The sequence below is a fragment of the Cetorhinus maximus genome, chromosome 9, assembly GCF_964194155.1.
Source record: "Cetorhinus maximus chromosome 9, sCetMax3.hap1.1, whole genome shotgun sequence".
NCBI lineage: Eukaryota > Metazoa > Chordata > Chondrichthyes > Lamniformes > Cetorhinidae > Cetorhinus > Cetorhinus maximus.
This window is the reverse complement of record NC_135887.1, coordinates 134,330,240-134,343,801: the sequence shown is the minus strand read 5'-3', so window position 1 is coordinate 134,343,801 and position 13,562 is coordinate 134,330,240. Positions and strand designations below refer to the sequence as shown.

Sequence of the window (13,562 nt, the reverse complement as noted above, 5' to 3'; positions counted from 1 at the left end):
AGCAGGGATACAAATCATTTGATAAACTCAGCATCACTGTCAAAAAGTTCAGAGAGGAGGAGTGGAGAAAAATAATCTACTTTCTTGCTCTAGGGCGGTGCTTCCCAAGCTGTGGGTCATAACCCCACTTGGGGTCGCGAGATCAGACTTTGGGGTCGCAAGCTCCAAGGCAGCATTGGATGCTGTGGAGCTCGGACTGGTTTCTCTCAGCTGTGAGGTCTCTTTAAATCCTCTGGTTTGTTTTTCTATTGGTGGGCATCAACTGATGGACTGCTTTCTGAAGCCTGATTGCTGCTGCTGCAAAAATGTAGTTTTTTTAAGAAACTCTGCTTTTTCATCAACTCCCCCAACACTCAGCTCCTGTTCCCCACCTCCCTCTGCTCAACAACTGAAGTCTCCCCCAACAGCCCTGTGCAATCCCAAATTTCACTCTGTGGTCATACGAAGCCTAAAGCATTAAAATGGGGTCACACCAGGATAAAGTTTGGGAAGGACTCCTCTAGGGAATGTCTAATGGCCAGCGAACAATATGCTCAATGGCTGAACAGTCTACTTATACTTATATATCATGAATTGGGCAAGATACTGTGACTCGTAAGAAGAGGCATAGGCCATTCATCCCCTCAAGCTTCGGCACCATTCAATTAGAACATAAGAACATAAGACATCATAGTTGATGTGTAGTTATCTCTAATTAATTGTCTTTGTTCCATAACATATTACCTAATAAAAATCAATCTCAATCTTAAATTTCAATTGCCCAGTATCCATAGACTTTTGAGGGGGAGGGTATTCCAGATTTCCATGACCCATTGTGTGGTGCAGTAGTGCCTGACCTCACTTCATTATTTTCTTTATCTTAATAGATTTACAAACATATTTGCCGGTCGTGTCATGAAGCTATTAATGTATATAATATTTTGGAAAATATTTTTCTTTTAAAATAGAGGTTTGCCTGTGGGTGTGCCTTAATTGAATTAAAGCCAGCTAGTCTGGGTGCTTTGATTTGTACTAGTTTTGATATGGAAGGGAGATAGCGTGCATTTGCATTTTTTGAATAGAGCATTCAAGAAGTGGGGTGAAAACTTGACATCTTTCTAGCAGCTACCAAGCAATATGTTTATATTACTAATAAAATTGGGTCTATGAAAGGGGTTTCATTATTGAAAGGTGAAGTTCAAAGAGGCTGGTGACACAATGAGAATTTGAATTCAAATCAGTGGTGGTAGGTCTAACTTCAGCAGTTTTCCAATGTGCAGGGCAGAGGCAATGTAAGATCAAAAGGCAGCTGTAAACCTCCAACTGGCTCCACAGTGAAAAGAACCTAATTTTGAATTTGTAAGGTGAAAATGCTGGCGTCTGGTTAAGTCTATGGGTTGCTGTTGCCTTAATGGAAATTAGTTTGGGAATTTGTTAAAAGTTATGATAGTAATTTGTAGCCATGGGTATATATATTTTAACCTGTGTAAATTAATAAAACGTTTCATGTAGTTTAATATAAAACTTCGAGAACTGGTGGTCTGATTCCTGAATTTAGAGTTACATCTCAGACATAACACTTAAAATTATAGGTTATGACAGCTGTTTAAAGTTTCCTTCTGGGATTTTTAAAATAACTTCGCTTTACCAACTGCATCGGTCATAACATGTTGCAAATTATTTTTCATATTCCATTTTGCATCTCATTATTTTCTTTGCATCCTTGTTGCTTTTTATAGCTCCTGCCTACTGGGTTTCCACTTTTTCTTGTATTTGTGCAAGCTTTCTTCTAAATTTAGATGCTGTCACGTACATTATTTGCTGACAATGGTTGCATAGTTAACACAAATTGAACCTGTCTTTTAGAGTATGTATTGGTTTTGTATTGTGCCATTCACTTCTTTGAACATTTACCACTGATTGTCTGTAGGTTCAGCCCAGTTTACTGTGGTCAATTCATTGGTTAATAAGGACCACATTATATCTTGTAAAATGGCATGTATTCTTCTACTGCTAAGATGAAATAGTGTCCCTTTAAGGCCACAACATCTAACTGTCATTAAGTGCACATGGGCCAAGATATTAATTTAATTGTTCTTCTAGCTTCATCTTACAATTCTGGCTTTGATTGTACTTAGGACTTGGACATTCTGACTCTTGCACCAACTGACAAAAGGATAAGCCTCACATTTGAGTGCAATACTGTGTGGACAAGAAATGCATTCTGGATTAATTATTTTTATAATATTAGCAGTAAGTTCATCATTAAAGTACTCATGGAAATCAGAGGATGCATTTTTAGGGGTGTCGTAAAACTATCCTGTTTCAAAGGCTACAAAGTTTAATTGATGTAAAGTAAACGCTGTACGAAAGGTTAATTGCTATTTAAGCTGGAGATCAAAACCTTAACTATATTTGAGAGAACATCTTGATTTGATCCTGTATTCCGTGCTCCTGGAGAGTTTTTTTTGCATAATGCAAACAAATGTCTTTGGTTTTTTAAATTATATTTCTTTAAAAAGATGTTTTGGCAGCAATTTGCTTTAGAGTGTGATGGCTGAAGTGTGATAGACAGGAAGTGTATATATATGTAAAGTTTTATAATAGCTCACATACTGTGACGCTACACAATAAGCCAGAAATTTTATAAGCACATTGGCAATTTTATTAAGTAATATTACATTAATTTATCTGTGTTGTGCCAGCCCTGGGTTTTAAGAACATGGGAAATGGGCCCAAGGTTAGGATGTATTAGGATTGGGCTTCAGAGTCTAGCAGTGCTTTGATGGGGGTCCTGGGGTCTGGCAGTGCTGGGAGCAGACCCAGTAGTCTAGGAATACTGCCAAGTCAAACTCTGGGAGTACTTCCATCATTTTCTGTTCTTATCTCAGATTACAACATTGACAGTACTTTGTTTTTGTTCCAGGTCTATTGGGGTAAATCCTGGGATCTAAAATCACTGGGAAAGGAGAGAGATTTCTGCTTTTTAGGAACACTGGGAGGAATGGTCCAAGGGTTTGGGAGATCCAGAAGGTATGTCATGGAATCTGGTGCAAGTTTTGGGGATGGAAAGTTCTGGGGCCCAAGAGAACTGAGCAGGAACTGGGAAAACGAGGGTGGCCTACAATCTAATGTATTGAGGAAGCAGGATCATGCAGCTTTGAGAGAGAAGATGGGTAGGATAAGATTCAGAGGCCAGGAAGGAGAGAGAGATGTTGTTGGGTGAAGAAACAGAGAAACTATTGCTGTGAGAGCAGGATGCCTGTAAGAGTTAGTTTTCCGTTTGGAAGGAAGACGACGGAACAGGTGGGACTTTTGGAAAGTTAAGAAATGAAGAGTCGCCAGAGCGGACCTTGCTGCTGGAAGTTGATTCAAAGATACTCAGAAGGACAGAAGACGACTCACCCTGGCGTGGCAGGCTGAAGGGAGCCCGCTGAAAAGCCAGGAGGAGTTTGGGTGCTAATCTTCAAGGCATAATGTGCAATCATGACGTTAAGTATTTTTAGTTGAGTTAATTAGTTAATGGGGAAGTACCTTTTCAGTAGTTTGATGTATTAGTTGCCTATTAAGTAATGGTTATTCTATGTTGATTTTATTTTTTCTGTTACAGTAGAAGTATTAAAAAGTGACATCTTGTCATGCGATTTTTTCCGTCAGTTGCTAGGAAATTAACATCCCTTTTTGAAGGTTGTTGGTCTCTACAGGGATTGCAACAAGGTGGTAGAACATATTGAGAGAGTGGTTAGCAAAGCATGTGGGTCATTGGGCTTCATAAGTAGAGGCATTGAGTGCAAAAGCAGGGAAGTTGTGTAGAATCTTTGCAAAGCTCTGGTTAGGCCACAACTGGAGTACTGTGTTACCAACCTTTGGGAAGGATGCGAGGGTCCTTGAGAGGGTGCAGAGGCGCTTTATCAGAATTATTTCAGGGAAAGAGAATTTAAGCTACAAGGTCAGGTTGGAGAAGCTGGAGTTGTTCTCCTTGGAGGAAAGGAGGATGAGGGGATATATCATAGGGGTGTATAAAATTATGACAGGTTTGCATATGGTAGATAACGAAAATCTGTTCCCATTAACTAATCAATCAAAGATTATGGGATACTAATTTAAGGTTCGGCAAGAGATGTAGGGGGGCACGTGAGCAAGAACTTCTTTACATTGCAAGTGGTAATGACCTGGAAACTGCTGCCCAAGGGTGGTTGAAGTAGAAACAGTCAATAATTTCAAAAGAGAACTGAATGGGCACTTGAAAGAAATGAGGCTACGGGAATGAACCAGAGGAATAGAATTGACTGAATTGCTCCATGGAGAGTAGGCGTGGACTTGATGGGCTGAATGGCTTCCTTCTGTGCCATAAATGATGCTATAACTCTGTATCACCAGTAGATTTTCTGTGGCACTGATCAAGGAAAGATGGTTGATATGTTTTAACTCTTACCTGTCTACTCCTTTTGTTTTCTTCCCTCTTATCTTTCTTACTTCTGTGTTTACCCTAGCTCCTCTCTTCTCTCCTGAGTGGGAGATGAGGTGGCAGGAAAAACAGGGCTTTGCGGTGTTGGCTATGGGATGTAGGTTGGTGGAGCAATAGCAGGGGCTGGAAAAGGGTCTTGGGATGCTGGGGGAAAGATGCTGTAGAAAAGAGATGGAAATGGCTCAGGGTGAACAGGGACTTAGGGTGTGCAATGCTTGACACAGTGAAGGAATAACGGGGTGTCAGATAGGGGAGGGAACAGGGCAGTGCTGCAAGCCAGCAGATAACTATACTTTTGGATCACTGGTTGTGGCTGAGGGTGCAGCGGATGGATCTCAGTCACAGGGTGCATTTTCTGGTGGTGAATGCAGGAAGCCAACAGGGGAACGGTGGCCAGGACTGATAACAATACAAGGAATGGAAAAAGGATGAGGGGGATACGAAGAAACAGGTATTGAGGTTGGGAGGGATGACCAGGGATTCAGGACTAGGTGTAATAAGAGCGTAAGTAAAAAAGAAAGTTTGGGAGAGTGAACAAATGCTCTTGCAGGAAGGGAATTGAAATGTTCAATTTCCCTATTAGTCTCAGATTTGGGGAATGCCTAGTTACTAAATAATTTTCCAGTTAAATAACCTGGGCTTCTCAAAATCACTGGGAAGCCTTTGGGAAATCCAGCCTCTGTGCATGAAGAGCGATTTCCCAGTTAAAGAAGTGTTTTTTTTCAAACTCTGTGGCTTTAAAATAGAGCCTCCTCCTAAGTTATAGAGAAGCCCTTTGGGGATTCCCTGTTTGTAGATCAAAAACTACTTCTGACCAAAACTGAGAACGAGCTTTTGATGTGAGACTGTAGAATTCCCTCTGACTTTGGGAAAGGCTCTATTAAAACTGGAAATGCATTAACTAACACATCCCATCCCAAAGTCGTGGGGAGGCCAGTTGGAAATTCTGCCTGCAACGCAAAAGGTCGCTCCCAGTAAGGTCAGAACCAGTTTTTAAAGCGTGGATTGGGACTGGGAGGGGAAAAAAAAAGGCCAGAGGCTGCATGAAAAGTGGTAAGCAGAGCTGAAGAGAGCAGGCCAGAGACAGGGTAGTGGGCCAAGGAACTGGCGGAAGGCTGGGGATACCAAAGAGCATGGAGCTGAGTATTAAAGTTCTTTTGATCTAAGATGTCAGCCATCTGCATCGGAAGATCAAAAGAACATATGGAATCTGCTCATAAGTAGCACATTATTTTAAGAAAGTTGCTTCCCCAATATAGAAAAGGCACCACCTGTGCAATGTATCGAAACCACTGAACAGAAGCTCCCACGCAGGTCTCTGCCTGATAAAATATTCATACAGGGCTGTATTGATATAACATTCAGTCCATGAGTCATATGAATGCCATACCACACAGAAATTCTGGCAATGTTTTAAAAAAGCTATGAGAAAATAGCTTATAAAGAAAAATATGGGGAATTGACCTGCTATTTAGGTAGTAAGTGGTGTTGCAAAAAGGATGATTGCCTCAAAGTAGTTCCTGACATAGATTCCATCATACTGCCTAATAGAATATTGACACTTTAGAACATGACCTTTCATCCCAGTAGTTAGAATTGGACAGCACCAGTTTTAGGGGCAAGAACCAGAGCTATTGCCCTGGGCTCTAAATCATGAATGGGTGGCAGGGAGTGGGGCAGTGGACAAGGCTAAGTAGTAGGAGTCATCCAGAATGTTGCTGGATGGCGAAGGGGTTGTAATGTCTTAGCCTCTGCCTGTAGGGCCCCAATGCGTAACACTGGTGTTGAACTGAAACACTGGTCTGGATTTTCGTCACCAAGGCAGAAAGCGCGAGTTGGGAAATTTCACAGCTTGCCGCACCAGCCTCGGTAGAAAGGCCTCATCTGCCGGGGGGCAGGGTGTGGGATAGGGGGGCAGGGAGTGGGATAGGGTTAGGCCCACTGCCCTTGAAAACAGATTGGAGGCGGCCACAGGGATGGCCAAGTGATGCGATGGGCTGGTTAGAAGGCCCGTTCCAGTTCTCTGCCACTTTGTCCCAATTTATTGGTTACATTTCAGGTCCTCTTGCCCTCACCCCCCCATCACTCAGTCATCCACTCCCTATGTCACCTCCATCGCCCCATGCCAACTCAATGCCAACCCACCACCTTTGGCCCTTACATCCTCCATGCCAACTCAACCTGTATCTACCATGGGCAGACCTCAGGAGCCATGTTGAGATGAAATAAAATAAAGTTCTAAAAATGTATCACAGCCTTTGCTATATTTTTAAAAACTCCCATTCCTGATAGCCCATTTAAATCTTTTAAATCTCAAGTAGTTAATCGCTTATAAAAACAAACTTTTATTCATAACTCCACATCAAAGACAGCTAATCATTGAGACAGAGAGAGAGAGAGAGTCAGACACACAATGCGAGGGGGAGAGGGGGACAGTGTGAGCCAGAAAGAGAGAGGGAGAGACCGAGAGACAGTGGGATGGGGAGAGAGAGAGAGAGAGACAGTATTTATCCAATTCCTTTTTGATAGCTACTATTGAATTTGCTTCTGGCAACTTATCAGACAGTGCATTCCAAATCCCAATCAGTCATTGTGTAAAAAGGTTTACCCTCATGTCACCTCTGGTTCTTTTGTCAATCGCTTTAAAGGGCCTCTTCGTGTATTTATAAACTTTTTATAATATGATGACCAGATCTTCTCCTTCCTTTCATCAAGCACCTCCCATCTATTGCCTCCTCTTTAAATCCTCCCCCTCTACCATCCAACCACAAATGTCATTAAGTCCTCCATCAGCATTGCAGAATGAATCCTTAGTCAACTTGATTTTGCAATCTTTCTGCTCCCACGGTTTTGCTCACGGACATGGCCATTTCAGTCTATTCCCTTGTAGGCTTTGTCACTCACCTCCCCTCACCTCAATCTAATCCCAACCCACCCTATCTACCCCACATCCCCATCAGATAGATCTTTCAAGGTTGTTCTGCAACCGTCAGCATGACTTAGATGATATCTAAATCTCCCAACTACGAACCAACACTAAACACATTAAAACTGATTAAATAAACTTAAGCGGGCCTGAGGGGCAAACCACAATTCGTTATGCCTTTAAAGCTTTCACAAATACAGTCACAATTCAATTTTTAAGCTTTGAGAACATTTGTGTAATGTTTATCTAATAAAGATTAAATCAACCACATACAAACATGTTTAAATAAGGAAATAAGAACTACAAGTAGCAGATTTTAGTCAACAGCCCCATCATCAGGAAAAGTGTCCAAAAGGAATCTTCATACAGCACTCTTGTATCTATTATATAACAATGCGTCATATTTCCCAATACCCACTTTTGCCATTAACTGACAATTATAACCTTATTCTAATGCAATACAATATTCATTCTCTCTCACAGCAGATATTTGGCAATGAAGAAAATTTTACTATCCTACAATTTACAATTAATTGGTTAAATCTTACAGATTTTAGACAGAAATGATTTCAACTTCATCCCAAAGGGCAACGCAGCCTATTAATCTGCAAAAACATTAAATCATCAAACTGACCAGCAATTTCTACCAGCAACTAGTTTTCAAGACTATGCATTACAAAGAAATCAGATGAGATAGTAAGCCAACATCCCATCTAACTTTACAGGTGGATGAAGAGAATCCCAAGGTGCTATTCAAAGAACGTTCATTGAGCTCTCTGATGGCCTGGCCAATATTTATCCCCAAACATCACTAAAACAGATTATCTGGCTATTAATCCCTGCTGTTTGTGGGAATGTGTTGTGCGAATTGGCTAACACATTTTCCTACATTATAACAATGACTGCACTTAAGTGCTTCATTGGCTGTAAAGCGCTTTGGGACATCGGAGGTTATGAAAAGCCACATATAAATGCAAGTTCTTTTGTTAATGGATTTGTGTTCACATTTGCTAGTATTAAATATATTTACAGGGAAATGTCAACTGCTTGCCTGAGGCTTGGATCTGAGGGAGGTGATAGCAAGCAGAACTTCACTGCCACGATGGCAATAAGGTGCACCAGGCTACTGGTCAAAAGTTGATTCTGATGAGACTCAGACTTTAAAAGAATTGTAGCTATTACAGATATGATTTAAAAATTGCATCACACAAAAAGTTGGACGAGGAGTAGTCATGCTTTCTCTGTGCATGTGGTATAATAGAGTCAATACTGCTAAGCCTTACAATAGTGTTTGGGAAGCATGCAATACATATTTTCGCGTACAGACAAAAAGAAAAATCTGGTAAAAAGCATACTAGAATTATACAACAGGTTCATCAGCATTTGAAAGGGTAAACAGTTCAATGTTTGGGTGTGGACACATCCCTTTTTCTCTTTGTTCCTGAGCCATGTTACAGTTAAATAATGATTTACTGTAGGCACAAGGTTAGGCTTAGACCATAAATCTCTTTTACTACTTTTGTCAAAGTCTTGGTTTAATTTTGGAGTGCCTAGCTTGTTTTGGTTTGTGGGGGAGGAGGCTGGGAATACCAGAACTGCAATTGTGTGCGCTAATCCAGACTACTGTACAGGCAAGCAATTTGGGAACCAAACAATTGCTGCACTGTTTGCAATAAAGAACATCGTCAAAAATTAGTGACATTTTACATTATTTAACTGCACAGTAAAAGCTTGTAAACTACCACATTTCATATTACAGAACTACTTCTGCTTATCAGCTAGAATACCACATATTACTGAGATGTGTATACTTCACTTTGCTTCATTACTCTAAATCTTCAATAACTTCCTGAGCTTAATTGGCTATAAATTACATTTTTTTTTTGCAAAAAAGCTTGCATTGCTTGCAGTAATTGAGTGTTTTAAGTTAGACCAAGAAGGTTAGAGCTTACTGGCAGACCTTAAAACCAGGTGGTGCTGATTTTCTTATCTGCACAACCACCAGCTCACAAACTCGATTCTTCCGGAAAGGGATTATTATTTTAAAAGGCAATGATTATGTTTTATGTTTCGTATTTCACAGTGGAATTGAAATATTTATTCCAGGAAAGTGAATGTGGTTTTACCATCATTAACTTTTTAAACTAGCAAAAGCACAGAACTTAAAATATCTTCCAGTGGTGCAAACCTATTTGTAGGCATGGGCTGATATTCCATTTAATGTAATCAATAAAACTTTTCTGTTCTTCAAAGAATGCAGAACACATGCAACCGATGATTTCAACAGAATGGAAAGGGTCAGTGGAAAAGAGAAAGAGTAGCTGGAGTGACTTAATTCTAAGTCCTTTCATTGCTCAATTTTGGAGTCCAACAAAGTGTTCTAATGAGGAAGCCACTGTTCTTAGCCCCTGCCATGAACTCCATCCCCTAACCACCAACTCCATTGTTACTGCGAGGCTGAACCGAGCTGTTTGCAACCTCAGCACCCTATATGACCCTCCACCAAGCTTCAGACCCCATATCTGCTTGAAACGTTAACTCTGCTTCTCTCCACAGAAGCTGCCTGACTCACTGAATATTTCCAGCAATTTTTGTTTTTATTTCAGATTTCCAGCACCTGCAGTGTCTTGCTTTGTGTTAAAATTATCATCTTTGTGTTCAGGTTCCTCCATGTACTTGCTCCTCCCTATTTCTGTAGCCCCTGCCTCCTCTACAGCCCTCCAAGATCTCTGCATCCCTCCAATTCTAGTTGCTTGCATATCCCCACCATCACTCCACCACTGGTGGCTGAGCATTTAGTTGTCTAGGCCTTTAGCTCCGAAATCCCCATCCTATTCCTCTCCTTTTCTCATTCCTCCATTAAGCTACTCCTTAAAGCCTACCTCTTCAACCAAGCTGTTGGACACTAGTCCTAATATCTCCACGAGGCTTGGAGTTAAATTTTGTCCGATATTGTTCCCATGTGGCACCTTGTGAAATTTTTACTATGTTAAAGATGCTATATAAATGCAAGTTGTTGTTCTAGATTGACATGCATGGTCTTTTCTATTAACATGGATTTCTCAAAACTGTGTCCTCACTGCCACTCTTCATATCCTATTAATGACCTCCCCAATCATCGTCCAATCCAATCTAGGCTTTTGCGAATGATTCTGCTCAGCTGTCTTCAGGGTCAAGAACCCTTCGTATTCACTGCACTTGATGATCTCTACAGCTTGATCTCTCATGCCCTTCAATGAGAATAAAAATCTTCTGCAAAGTCAGTCTCTCACAAGTCTAACCAACTACCTACACCTCTTATGTGTGATGGCCCCAACTGTACTCCTGCATCATCCATCTACACTGCTGACCTCAGTTTCTCCTGTCTTGCATCAGCACTCCCATATCTTATCCACTGGTACAGCTCCCTCCAAAAAGTTCTCTCTTGCATGCCAAACACTTTCATCTTAAACAACTCCTGAGTCGATAAATTTCAAGTCCCTTCAACATTCCAATACTGTTTCCATCTCTGTGGCGGGGAAGGATTTCTGACTCAAAATTTCCACTATATTGAATCCATTATGGTCTCCTACTCATTTTTTCGCTGGATCTCAAAACTGCGGAACTGTAGCTTTCAGTTTTTCTCTTACATGATCTCTGAAACTTCTCAATCCCAAGCTTAGTCTCCTCTATTCAGTAATTTTTTGATGTACTTCATTCTGTTTACTTTTTTCAGCCTTGTTAGCATGTTCATTTTTTCTGCCTTGCTGGCACCCTGAATTAAGTCAATGGCCCTCAACCCTAATTTCCTAACTAATAAAGACAGACATTCATTTAGTGCCACTAGCTTCTCATGTGGCAAGTTTCTGATCCCAACCCAAGCTTTGGGAAAATGGATGCAAATGCTTCTAAACCAACTTGCATATCTGTTGTGTCTTTGGTGTAGCAAAATGTCCCAATGCATTTCCTAGAGGCATAATCATGTAAAACTGGATGCCAAGATAAAGGAGAAGATATTGGTAAGGATGACCAAACACAGTCGGAGAGGTGGGTTTATGGAGGCCCTTAGAGAAAGCCAAGGAGGTGCGGAGGCAGAGGAGTTCATAGTTGAAATTCCAGTTGCTGGAATAACAAAAGTACGTTTTGAGAAAGTTTGAAAACCCGTAATATTAGGAATTAAAAATACAAACCATGCACACTGGTTGAACTTCCTCCGTTCAGTTTATATCATATGGCTATTTAGTGTTATTACTTTCCAATAATTCCTTTCCCCCCATATTTATTCATAGCATTTATTCATGCTGAATTAGCATCTTACCTTCAGGTGGGCTTTTATTCTGGTTGTTCCACACAACTAGCAACTTGGAAAGGCTGGGCACCTTAGAAATTTCTGTGATCACTCTGAATAGACTCTCGACACGGTCATATGTGAGAACAACAGCAGTGAAACCTTGTGACCGAGGTGGGATGAGTGGGAGGAAGAGAGGGTTGTTCACACTCACCACTTTCTGAATTAAAATATATATAAAGATAGAAAAGTATCATCAGTAACAGAACAGGTTAATATAAATTAAAGTTTGACTGACATGTATTTGGAATGGCCCAAAGCTACTTTGCAAAATCCCCCAAAGCCTTAATCTAACATACCTCACATGCCATATGTATCTAGTGCGAGCAAATATTTTATTCAAAGCTTACTACAGGGGAATTGTAACATTTCAACATGAAAGCATTAGCCTACACTTGAATAGTCAATCAGATCCCATCCGATTTTTCTCATTCCAAACTATGTGAGATTGGCTCAATCATAGCAAGTGTAAGGGTATCATCTGAAGAGGTCAAACACATACCAAGGCCTTGAAAGCTCCAAGAAAAATCTGTTTCTGAGATCACTATCTTATGCACCAGAAAAAAAAAACAAGAACATCTATGGAACTGCATACTTAAAGCAATGCACAAGCCATTTCAACAAATTTTATTGATAGCCCCTGAATCCAACTTTATGTCAGGATTATTTTTCATTAAAACAGAATTGTCTTAAAATATGCTTTACATAGAGTGCTCAAACTAATCAAATAACAATTAATTAAATTTGATCAATCTACAAATAGATTTGCTCCAATGCAAAATGTCAAGATAAACACATATATTGATATTAAGTTTGTTTGTATTATTAGGCTACAAATAGCTTTTTGTATTTCTCCATCTTAATGACCTGAGCACTTGAGTTCTCATTTATCCCAGTCAAATCAAGTCCAAATGAACATATCAAAATGCTCAAGAATTTGAGCATTTCAAACACAATGTAAAAACAGTTGTCTACATTTTTGCTTGATGTTCATTTTTTGGTGGATGCCCAATCTCTGTAAATAACTTCAAGTTTTTTTTGTGTGGTCACGTGTTCTTATTTGGGGTTACCATAATGAGAATTATGGTTTGTCCAACGACCCAGCAGAGGGAAATGATTCAAACAAAGCTACAGGAAGGTCAGTGCCAAATTTGTCTTGAAGCTGCTAATCTCAGGGCTAGTGTAAATCACTACAGCTCTAATAGGGATAATGCAAAGGGAAAATCAGTTATTGCACTAGAAATAATAGATCATTCTATGCATGTATAATTCACCCTTCCTCCATTAGAAAAATGCATCTGGAGCAAAATAAAAATTTGTTTTTCCGAATTGAATTTTTATAGAAGCGCTTGTTCCAGACATTTAAACCTCAAAGTCTGGTAAGTGCCAGCAATTCACAATATCCAGAACACTCCTCATATGACATGGAGGCAAAAGAACAGAGACACTGACTGCTGACATGGTCCTTTTTTATCGAAATGTACGAAATAGCAAATTAAATATTACTATATGTTTACTTTTGAAAAAGAGCAATTGTGGCAGAGGAACATTTGAACAAGAATTATAAAGAAGGGATATGTTTCCAGCTTTGACAAACAAAAGAATTGGAGGACATTTAGAAGAATAAAATGTCTGTAACACCCATCCCCCCCACCACCTCCCACCAAAAAAAATGCCAGGACTAAATCAGTGTACACCAGCTGTAGATAATTGCTTTCTAAAAACTTAAAAAGATCACCAGTCCAAGTGATTTCAAAGATGTGTGATATAATGCCTGATATCAATGCTGAAAGTGATGCAGGAAGTAGTTGAGTCAGCATCTGAAAGTAAAAGGGTTCGCCTTAAATGATAAATTTTTCTCT

The 13,562-nt window shown here is 40.1% G+C and overlaps 1 protein-coding gene across 3 annotated transcripts in view; it reads right to left on the bottom strand.

Moving 5' to 3' along the window:
• Positions 1-13,562, bottom strand: part of ext2 (exostosin glycosyltransferase 2) — a 178,212-nt gene that overhangs the window by 38,657 nt on the left and 125,993 nt on the right. For all 3 annotated transcript variants that reach the window (XM_078549552.1, XM_078549554.1, XM_078549553.1), the window contains one exon: positions 11,671-11,860. In XM_078549552.1, coding sequence (XP_078405678.1) covers positions 11,671-11,860 — 190 coding nt within the window. The remainder of the gene's footprint in view (positions 1-11,670; positions 11,861-13,562) is intronic.